Source organism: Eumetopias jubatus, unplaced genomic scaffold, assembly GCF_037043125.1.
Source record: "Eumetopias jubatus isolate StellerSeaLion01/CBP00866 unplaced genomic scaffold, mEumJub1_p1.0 scaffold_1, whole genome shotgun sequence".
Lineage (NCBI taxonomy): Eukaryota > Metazoa > Chordata > Mammalia > Carnivora > Otariidae > Eumetopias > Eumetopias jubatus.
Window position 1 is genome coordinate 202,044,286 of NW_028274807.1, and position 10,667 is coordinate 202,054,952.

The window sequence follows — 10,667 nt, forward strand, 5'->3', positions numbered from 1 at the left end:
GAAGGAAGCAATTAACTGTCAATTGTTGCATGATTACTTGCTGAACATTGTCAGCTAAGTCCTGAGGTGAAATGATATGTGCACGGTTCCATAAAATAACATAAGGCAGAAGGATAAGTAATTATGGACCACAGGAAATGTAAGTAGGGAACTAATTATTTACTGTTACTGAAGCAGCTAGACCCATGCAGTGTGTGTGTGTGCGCGCGCGCGCGTGTGTGTGTGTGTGCGCATGCACAAAGGCGATGGGGAGGAAGAACGCACCCAGGAGGCAGGACTTCCTGTCGGATAAATCAGAAAGGAGTGTTGGCTCATAGCTGCATCTCGTTGGGAATTGCCCTCGAAGGGGACCACCTTGAAGAAGGAGATGCTTCCTCTCCAGGACAGAACACCTAACAATTGGCTTCTGTGGAGGGTCCAAAACCCAGGTGATTCCCTGGGGCAGATCTGGGTCCTCCCTGCCCAACTAGATGGTCAATGGGCAAATACTGTGGCCACAGTTGAGAAGGGCAGGGTGGTCAGGGGCACAGACCTTGGGGACAAGGGTCTCGTCACTCCACCAGGTGAGCCATATAAAGCATCAGCAGTGACAACTCAGGGTGAGGTAATGTTAGAATGGGTGGAGGAGGAAGGAGAGGACTGTGTTATCAGCTATGCCCCGAGGTCATTTGCAGTGTTGGAGACTGCAGCCTGGTCCACTACTCCTTTAAAGTTCCCCCAGGACTGGTCAGAATCCTGGAGGAAGTGAATCCACAGCAGGAAGGGGCTGATTGCGATGGACACCTGGATCCCCTCCTCGGGACCCTGATACTTATTCCCCCAGTTGCTGGGCGTGTTGGCCGGAACTGTCCTTATCACATGGATGCTTTGCTTTGAGGAGCCTGTAAGCCTTTTGAAGGTAGGAGCTACATCTTTTGCCTCCTCTGGAGCACCATTTCCCAAAATGTACGTGTGTGGTTCATGATTAGAGATGGTGCACAGGTGACCATGGTTACTATTCGTTATTATTGCTTTTACATTTCAGGCCTTGTGTAAATTGTCCAGGACTTCACAATTTGCTTTGGACCGGTAAAAAGCATTTTAGAAAATGACTTGATGGCCGATTGGAACATGAAAAGATGCTCAACATTATTCATCGTTAGGGAAATGAAAATCAAGGTCACAGTGAGATACTACTCCACACCCACGAAAAATGGCTAGTCTTAAAAAAGCAAAACAAAGTGAAACCCAGGCAGCAGCTAGTGCTGGTGAGGATGTGGAGAAATTGGAGCCGCTGTGCACCGCAGGTGGGACTGCAAAATGGTGAAGCCACCGTGAAAACAGGAATGGTGGTTCTTCACAAAATCAAAGCAGAGGATTGCCATCTGATCCTGCAATTCTGCTTGTGAGGAGATACACAAAAGAACGGAAAGCAGGGATGTGAACAGGTACACCAATGTTCACAGCACATTATTCAGTTGCTAAGAGGGGGAAACAACCCAAATGTCCATGGGTGGATGAATGATAACATACATACCATGGAATATTGTTCCACCTTAACGTGGGGAATGAAGTTCTGACCCATGCCCCTACATGGATGAGCCTGGAAGACATTATGCTAAGCAAAATATGCCAGTCATATTTATGGCTCCACTTATGGGAGGTGTCTGGAATAGTCAAATTCAAGGACACAAAAAGTAGATTCAACTCCCAGGGGCTAGGGGCAGGGAGGGGAATGGGGAGTTACTCTTTAATGGGTAAACTTTCAATTTGGGAAGATGAAAAAGTTCTGGAGAGGGATGGTGGGGATGGTTGCCCAGCGATGTGGACGTACTGAAAGCCACCAAACTTTGTAGTTAAAAATGGTTGCAATGCCAACTTTTATGTTATGTGTATTTTACCACAATAAAAAAATGAGTTGATATTAAAAAATTAAGTACGGATATTGTGGCCCAAACTGAGGTGACGTGTGAATGCCCAGGTTTGGAAAACACTGGCCCAGCCTCACCTGCAGAGCGGTTTCAGGTTATTTGCATGCAAATGAGAAGCGCTTTTCAATATTCTGAAGTTGCCTTTTCCTTTTATGAATTTCCATTTCTGGGCAAAAACCACTCTGGTAAACAGGCAGGTAGAAAGGGAAGAATTGTGCCATTTGTTGAGAATTTTTGTACTAGTGCTCTATTTTAGTTTATGTTATTCTAACAACACTGTGGTGTAGGGACACACCCCGGTTGCAGGCTGGGCTGGGACACTCGGTTCCACGCCCCCCCGCCCCCACAAGTAAGTGGTTAGACCAGCCTTCCTTCCACACTGGGCAGCCCACCCCCATGCTCTGAGCTCTTTAGGATGCACCTTTGGAACTTTGCATCTGCAGGGCATTAATTTGGAGAAACAAGAATTGGGGACCAAGTGGTACCTAAATGATGGAAGCAAATGTTGTCCTTCACAGCAGAGAACACACACCAAAGCCAGAAACAACACTGAGTCTGCGCTCTTGGCTCTTCTAGTTACTTAAGTTTTGAGCCTGATGTAGTCCTGGCTTTCCCCATGAAAACAGATGCAACCCACCCTCACTGTGGGAAACACAAAGTACAAAGGGGAAAAACCCACCACTGCAAAGCACTTGTCACAGCAAAGCCCAGAAATAACCACAGTTCACACTTTGGTCAATAGATTTCCCATTTTTACTGGGCATACTCACACATACAATGCAGTTTTAAAATACATAGTTTTATCACCTGGTTTACAACAAAATATATTGTGAACATTTTCTCTTTTGCAAGTTAAAATACTTGCAAGGTATGGAGAAAACGTAATTTATTAAGCTCTCTTGTTGGAGAAATTTAGTTAGAATTTTTTTCCAGGGAAGACTCCATCCCCTTTACAATGCATTGGGAAAAAAAGGGGGTGTCCTTGTCTTCTACAACTTTCTATAGATGATAGAAATTTGCCTTTTGGGAACCCTCCTACAGTGCTGGTGAGAATGCAAGCTGGTGCAGCCACTCTGGAGAACAGTATGGAGGTTCCTCAAAAAGTTGAAAATAGAGCTACCCTACGACCCAGCAATTGTACTACTGGGTATTTACCCCAAAGATACAAATGTAGTGATTGGAAGGGGCACCTGCACCCCAATGTTCATAGCAGCAATGTCCACAGTAGCCAAACTATGGAAAGAGCAAGAGCCCAGATGTCCACTGACAGATGAATGGATAAAGAAAATGTGGTACACACACACACACACACACACACACGCGCGCGCACACGCGCGCACACACACACACACACACACACACACACTGGAATATTATGCAGCCATCAAAAAATGAAATCTTGCCATTTGCAGCGATGTGGATGGAACTAGAGGGTATTATGCTGAGTGAAATAAGTCAATCAGAGAAAGACAATTATATGATCTCACTGATGTGTGGAATTTGAGAAACAAGATGAAACCAGAGAGGGAGACAAACCATAAGACTCTTAATCATAGGAAACAAACTGAGGGTTGCTGGAGGGGAGGGTGGACGGATGGGGGTAACTAGGTAATGGACTTTGGGGGGGTATGTGTTGTAATGAGCACTGGCTATTGTATAAGACTGATGAATCACAGACCTGTACCCCTGAAGCAAATAATACATTATATGTTAATTAATTGAATTTAAATTTAAAAAAGACACTTGCCTTTCAACTTAGCTTTTTAACTTGCTTTTTGGGCCCATCTAATCATCAACCAAGTAATTCATTTTGTTTTCCCCAATATCTCTCCCATTTGCTTCCTCTTTTCTACCCAGTCTCCCTGGTACACACACATACGCACACTTCTAATACTTCAGCATCCAGTCCCTCACCTCCAGTATCTGCTCTCTGCACTCTTGTCTGCTTTCTTTACAGACTGTTCCTTTCCTTTCTTTTTAAAAATGAGGCCTTGGGGTGCCTGGGTGGCTTAGATGGTTGAGCGTCTGCCTTCGGCTCAGGTCAGGTCCTGGGATCGAGCCCCGCACCGGGCTCCTGGCTGGCTCAGCAGGGAGCCTGCTTCTCCCTCTGCCTCTCCCCCTGCTTGTGTGCTCTCTGTCTCTCTCTCAAATGAATACATAAAAAAACCTTTAAAAAAATAAAAATGAGGTCTTAATTGATTTTGGTCAACTCTACTCAAAGCCTCAGTTCCACATTAGGAGTAGCCTTTAATAATCTGAAGATAGAATTCAATTGTTAAAGGAAAATAGTAAGAAACCCTTGGTAGAGATACGTGTATCAAGAAATGTAGATCTTGGTCACAGAGTAGATATGGCTGACTTTTTTTTTAAATATTTTATTTATTTATTGGAGAGAAAGGGCAAGACAGAGCATGAACGGCGGGCAGAGGCAGATGGAGGGAGAAGCAGGCTCCCCGCGAAGCAGGGAGCCCGATGTGGGACTCGATCCCAGGACCCTGGGATCAGGACCTGAGCTGAAGGCAGAAGCTGAACCCACTGAGCCACCCAGCAGCCCCTATGGCTGACTTGTTATTTATTTATTTTTCTTCTTCTTTTTTTTAAGATTTTTATTTATTTATTTGAGAGAGAGAGTATGAGAGGGGGGAGGGTCAGAGGGAGAAGCAGACTCCCTTCTGAGCAGGGAGCCCCATGTGGGACTCGATCCCAGGACTCCAGGATCATAACCTGAGCTGAAGGCAGTTTCCCAACCAACTGGGCCACCCAGGCGCCCTAGCTGACTTTTTAAAGAAGTTTTTGGGAGAGGGCAGGGCAGAGGAAAGTAGTTGGTACTTGAAGAAAATGTTAGGGACCATGATAAAAATCCATTCGCTGTTTCAAGGCAACTAACAAATGATCATCTCTCAGTTAGAACACTGGAAGGACAGCCTTTACAGGTTATGAAACTCACATGACAAATATTGCATATGCAAATGTCCATTAACAGTAACTTTGTAGAGCAAGGCAGACGCCAGCTAGCGAAAAAATGGTGCCCGAAGACAGTGTTAATTCTGGAGTCCTGGAGACCAGGAAGTGCTCATCCATCACGTGGCCATCTGAAAGGTAGGGACACTTGGTCATTAAAGGAAATCCCTCCAGCAGTTTATCCTGCCCACGTTGCACATCTCTACCAGCCAAAAATCAGTTGGGACTCAACATTTGATGAGTAGAGCTATGCTTATGGGACCAAGAGTACCAATCACATGGAATTCAGGCTCCCCTGAAAAAAAAAAAAACTCAGCAAAAGTCGCCATAGGCCTACCGTTAACTTGGGTTTTCCCTGGACATGTGCTCTCACACCTGGAAACTTACCCCAGCCGGTGACACCTTCAATGGCAGGGGTGCCGCAGGACTTGGTTAGGCATCGACGAGGAGGAGACAACACATTTTGGGCCCCAAGGCCCTTTTCCAGGAAGAAAATACAGTCTCCACCCCTCCAGTCATCCCGTTCACACTTACCAAACACCTATCCTGGGCCTGACTCAGCCAGGATGCAAGTGGAAAAGCCACAGTCCCCATCTGGGTCAGGGCTCCCCACCTGCACTCAAGTGAAGCATCCTGACCATGTGCAATTTCTAACATCTCCAGGGTCAGAACTCTGAGAGGCCTCTGAACTTGGGGGGACCGAGAAATATGGCTCAGGGCGGGGCAGGGTGAGAACCCTCTCCTCTGGGTCCCTGTCCTTCTCGCTACTGTTTTCCTCAATCAATAAAAATCTGCAAGGTGACAGGGTTGGGACCATTCACCAAGGGGTCCATGCGGGGCGGGGGTGGCCTTGAGGATCCATGAGGAAGTTCCTGAGGAACAAGACGGGGGTGGGGGTCAAGCCTCTGGTGGAATTGAAGGGCAGGAGTTGGGAGTTGTCTGCCTGGAGCTTGTCTGGGTCTCCCTGCCCAAAGGGAAGGAACCCCCAAGAGCACCTCTTGGTGTTTAAGACACCAAACTTTTTCTTGTTTGTTTTCTTGTGTAGAAGATTACACATTATAACACGTCAAATAGCCTTGACGTAACTCTCCAGCTGGAAGGTGACATTTCTGAGGCATGAGATATTAGGGACACCAGCGTGACCACCCCATCTGGAGCCCTTGATGCTTTTAGTAAGCAGCCCTTCGGCTGCCAGGACCTAGCAAGCCGTGGGGTAAGAGGAGAGACCCCTCCCCCCTCACCAAGTAGCCACAACTGAGGAACTTGAAAGGACAAAAGAGCGGACTATGGCTTACCACAGCCCGGTAGGAACGTCTGCCGAAAGCAGTGAAGCTGGCCGCGCCAGCATTTACAAATGGAACATCCCTTGGGCAGCCAGGTGTCATGGGGCACGGACTCACAGTTCCTGGGCAAGAAGGAACAGAGAAGGCGATGCATACGGATTTTAACTCCTGCCTCTTTTCCTCTCCGCCCACCCTGCCCCCTTTAATGGCTTACTCTTTGCGGGAATCATGCTCACAGTTGCGGCCATAGAACGAGGGGGGGCAGGCACAGAAGGACCCCAGCATGCAGGTTCCCCCATTCAGGCAGCAAGTTCTGTTTAACTCCTTACCTGAAATGTAAGGAGAGGTGGCTGAGAGGGTAGGGGGTACTGAAAAGCTAAGCTCCTGGGAGCAAAGCTTAACACAGTGCTAAGGGCTTGGGTTCCCCAGTGCTTGGAGATGTCTAAATCTTGTGAACCGCACAGAACAGCATGCTTGCTTTTTAGTGTGGTTCTGCTACCTGAGCCTCCGAGCAGAGAAAGCTTTTACGTCCTCAGGCCAGGGGTGGTTCCCAGAGCCCTGGGAATCAGGAGGGAAACTTAGTGCATCCCCCGGAGGTCAAGTACACAATGCCGGACTAGGCTCCAGGGCCAAGCCCGGTCCATCCATCTGCCCAGCTCCAGAATCAGCTTGCCACCCAGGAGAAAGAGCATCAGGAAGAGAGTTAACAGGAAGGACCAGGACGGTGATAGCACGCAGTAGATCTAAGGCAGGTGGGTCTTACTATCCTGGATTCCTAACGACGGCACAAACTGGGAAGACCGGTGATGGACTGCAGGCTCCTCCCGGGACCGAACGCTGTCATCTCTTAAGGGAGGCTCTCTCCTGGCAAGTTCACGGTGACCCAACCCTAAATGACAAAAATCAACCGGTGGGCTCAGGATTTCAGGCCCGGTGACAATTGCTGCTGATCAAAATGACAAAAAGTCTCTCACCAGCAACCAATTCCAGTTCAAACGCTTTGGAAATGGCCATGATCAGAATCACACTGGGAAGACGAAATCAGACACCCGTTAGCAAAACAAGGCAAATAAAACCTTTTGCGTTAACAGAGTTAACACCTGGGTCTTCCCAGCACAAGGACAAGACCACAGACCACTAGGGAGAAATTGTAGAGTCCTCCTATCTTTTCACATGGCTAACTCATGTAACAACATCAAGAAACACGATGAGAATAAAAATCACCTAAAAGCCAATTCTTTTCCATCTGTATCATGACTTCTTAGGCTCTGTCCTCCTAGAGCCATAATTTTAAGTAGGCATAAATCTTTTAGCTTCGATTTCACAGAACGCATATTCTCCTGCTGTCAGATTTCATATAAGAATTTAAAAATGACTGCATGACATTCTCTGTAATCAGTGAATCACATTTTACAAACGATTTCATTTAAACCGGCCATTTGAAAGATTTTCAGGTTAAAACAAATCCCGCCTATAACTCTTCACAGTTTTGCAAATACTGAATCTATGCCTTGAAACTTCTCAGGAGCAGATTTTTAATCTGGTTGTTGATACTGATCTTTTCTTACCCAAGAGAGGAAAACGCTAGTCATCTATCTCCCAGGCCGCGCCATTAACCCCATTGAAAATGTTAAAAAACCAACGGCAAAGCTGGACGGAACTCTGTTAAGTGTGAAGTTCTGGGTCTTTAGGAAAAAAACAGCATCCCTGAAGTTCACATTCAGGATAGGTTCATACCTGCAAGAGAAGCGCTCCATTTTTCTGCGGTCCATAGCTCCTAACAGGTTAAGGGGGAAAAAAGGTCCTCATGGCTTTCATTCATGGTCGTTGCTAAAACACCCAAAGGAAAACATGAATTTCCTGAAGTGAAATTGGGAATTTAGAAAGAAGAGTGTCCCCGATGAGAAATACGCTTTCCCCAGAAGGTCTTAGGAAGAGCAGGAGCCAGGATGTCTGGGAGACTGGGGCCTCACCACCCAGCTGGGTCCTAAGGAATGCTTTGACCTTAGCTGGGGAGCCAGCCCGGCCCTGGCCTCTCCTTTCTCAACAGCCACGCCAGCGGTGGGGAGGGCCTGCAGGAGGGCGGGGGGGGGGGGGGAGTGGGCGGAGACCTACGCCCATCACCCTGCGGAGCCTCTCCCGGGCTGAGGTGAGGGCGGTGAAGACCTGGGACAAAGTGGGATGGAAAAGGCGGGGTCTTGTTAAACTGGTTAACTAGCCCAAATGCCTCTATCATTGGTTGCCTCTTAGAAAAAAAAAAAAAATCAGATTTACTCTTAAAAAAAAAAAAAGCAAATCAATTGTTCTGTGCAGTTGGTGATTCCAGATTGGAGGAGCGGGTGGAAAGTGATTGCTTTTTTTTATTTTTAAGGATTTTATTTATTTGCGAGAGGGAGTGAGAGAGAGAGAGAGAGAGAGAGAGAGAGAGAGAGAGAGAGAGAGCGCATGAGCGGGGGGCAGGGGCGGAGGGAGAGGGAGAAGCCGGCTCTCCATGGAGCAGGGAGCAGGGAGCAGGGAGGAGGGAGCCAGACTGGGGGCTCGATCCCAGGACCCTGGGATGATGACCTGAGCCAAAGGCAGACCCTTTAACCGACTGAGCCATCCAGGCGCCCCAAAAATGATTGCTTTAATTAGGAAACCCTCAACACCACCGAAAAGTCTCATCTCAGGGAGTTTGATACTTTATTGCCAAGTTTTACTTGAATTTCATCTTTGTTTTTCCCAAAAAAAGGCGTGTTGAGCCTGGTGCTCGGTCCTGAGTGTCCTCAGGTGGCTGAGTTGGGTGTCTCCACCAGCGGGAGGACAAAGACTAGGAAGCTCTCAGAGGGGAAGTTCAGGGTCACCAGGGGATCCCGGGGGCTCCTGACCCCCTGTGAGTGAGTGAGTGTAAATTCCAGGCGGGCCCGAATTGCAAGTGGAGTCTCCGCCTGGCTCCCCAAGACACCGGAATGAACCCCCTATTCTCGGTCCTGTGTTACCCCTATGCGTGGTTATTTGGTGGTTCCTGGGAGCCCCCTGAGGCTGCCGCTGGAGAGGCGTGTCCCTGAGTCGGAGTCCCCACCTACCATCTTGGTGCTCCAGATGATGTAATTCGCCCCAAATCATGAGTAGTTCCAGATACCATTTAATTCTAATTTCTAAAGGAAAAGCCTGTCGTTTACCCACTGCTGCGGGGCATGCGGGTGTGAGGCTTTTCTGTGCTATTTTTTTTTTTAAAGATTTTATTTATTTACTTGACAGAGAGCAGGAGAGCACAGGCAGGGGGAGCGGCAGAGGGAGAGGGAGACGGAGATGGAGAAGCAGGCTCCCCGCTGAGCAGGGAGCCCGACTGGGGGCTCGATCCCAGGACCCTGGGATCATGACCCGAGCCGAACGCAGTCGCTTAACCGACTGAACCACCCAGGTGCCCCTCTGTGCCATTTTCACCCATCTCTGTCCATCGAGGTCACCCCGTGGCAGAAAGGACCGGGCAGCATCGGGGCCACTTCAGGCTCAGTGTCCCCTGTGCGCAGACCACGGGCCACAGGTGCTGAGAGGAGCCCTTAATGGCTTCCACACCTGCATCTTGGGGGAATTAAATTTAAAATAATTTTTACTGAGGAGTAGGGCCCCATCAGAGCAATGGTGGGGTGCAGCCCATTTACTTTACTATAGAAGCAGCCGGCTGTTGGGTTCCTGCTGAGCTTCAGCTCCCGGTGTGGCCTTTTGACTTGTTAAAAGCTTCAGGTGGCATGCTGAGTTGCATCGGGAACGGGGAGCTTAGCTAGAAGCTCTTGGAAGCTGGATGCGGGGGAGGGCAGTGTCTAGGAAAAGGCTAACCACCCAGCCCTAGGAACTGCAAAGAAGCAGAGTGCAAAGAAAGTCAGTACAGGCACGCCTCCTGCTATCGCGCTTCGCTGTATTGCACTCTGCAGATACTGCTTTCTTTTGTTTTTGTTTTGTTTTGTACAAATTGAAGGTCTGTGGCAATCCTGCGTTGGCCACTGGTTCCCCTGTCTTCTCCCTCTCCTCGGGCCTCCCAGTCCCCGAGAGACACCAATATTGAAATGAAGCCAATTAATAACCCTACGGCGACCTCGAAGTGTTCAAGGGAAAGGAAGAGTCGCATGTCTTTCCCTTTAATCAAGAGCTAGAAATGGGGGCGCCTGGGTGGCTCAGTCGTTGAGCGTCTGCCTTCGGCTCAGGTCATGATCCCAGGGCCCTGGGATCGAGCCCCACATCGGGCTCCCCGCTCCACGGGAAGCCTGCTTCTCCCTCTCCCACTCCCCCTGCCTGTGTTCCCTCTCTCGCTGTATCTCTCTGTCAAATAAATAAAATCTTTAAAAAAACAAAAAACCACAAAAGCTAGAAATGATGAAGCTTAGTGAGGAAGGCACGTCCAAAGCCGAGATGGGCTGCGAGCGAAGCCTCCCCTGCCAAACAGTTAGCCACGCTGTGAATGCAAAGGCAAAGTTCTTGAAGGAAATGAAAAGTGGGTCTCCAGTGGACACACAAAGATAAGAAAGCGAAACAG

The 10,667-nt window shown here is 48.4% G+C and overlaps 1 protein-coding gene across 1 annotated transcript; it reads right to left on the minus strand.

The window, feature by feature from the left end:
- Positions 1-4,886: 4,886 nt before the first annotated feature.
- Positions 4,887-9,067, minus strand: CRIPTO (cripto, EGF-CFC family member). Its single transcript, XM_028086979.2, has 7 exons — positions 9,058-9,067; positions 7,892-7,931; positions 7,129-7,181; positions 6,918-7,043; positions 6,369-6,483; positions 6,167-6,276; positions 4,887-5,002 (listed from the first exon to the last, which is right to left on the minus strand). The coding sequence occupies exons 2-7, from the start codon at positions 7,924-7,926 to the stop codon at positions 4,887-4,889; spliced, it is 555 nt and encodes a 184-aa protein (XP_027942780.1). The 5' UTR covers positions 7,927-7,931; positions 9,058-9,067.
- Positions 9,068-10,667: the final 1,600 nt, after the last annotated feature.

Excerpts from the sequence above, each read along its gene's own strand:
- CRIPTO (XM_028086979.2), bottom strand. The coding sequence starts at position 7,926 with ATGGACCGCAGAAAAATGGAGCGCTTCTCTTGCAG. Across the intron at positions 7,044-7,128 it reads TGAACTGGAATTGGTTGCTG|GGTTGGGTCACCGTGAACTT; the intron begins GTGAGAGACTTT and ends TTTGTCATTTAG. Across the intron at positions 6,484-6,917 it reads GTCGTTAGGAATCCAGGATA|GTAAGGAGTTAAACAGAACT; the intron begins GTAAGACCCACC and ends CTTACATTTCAG.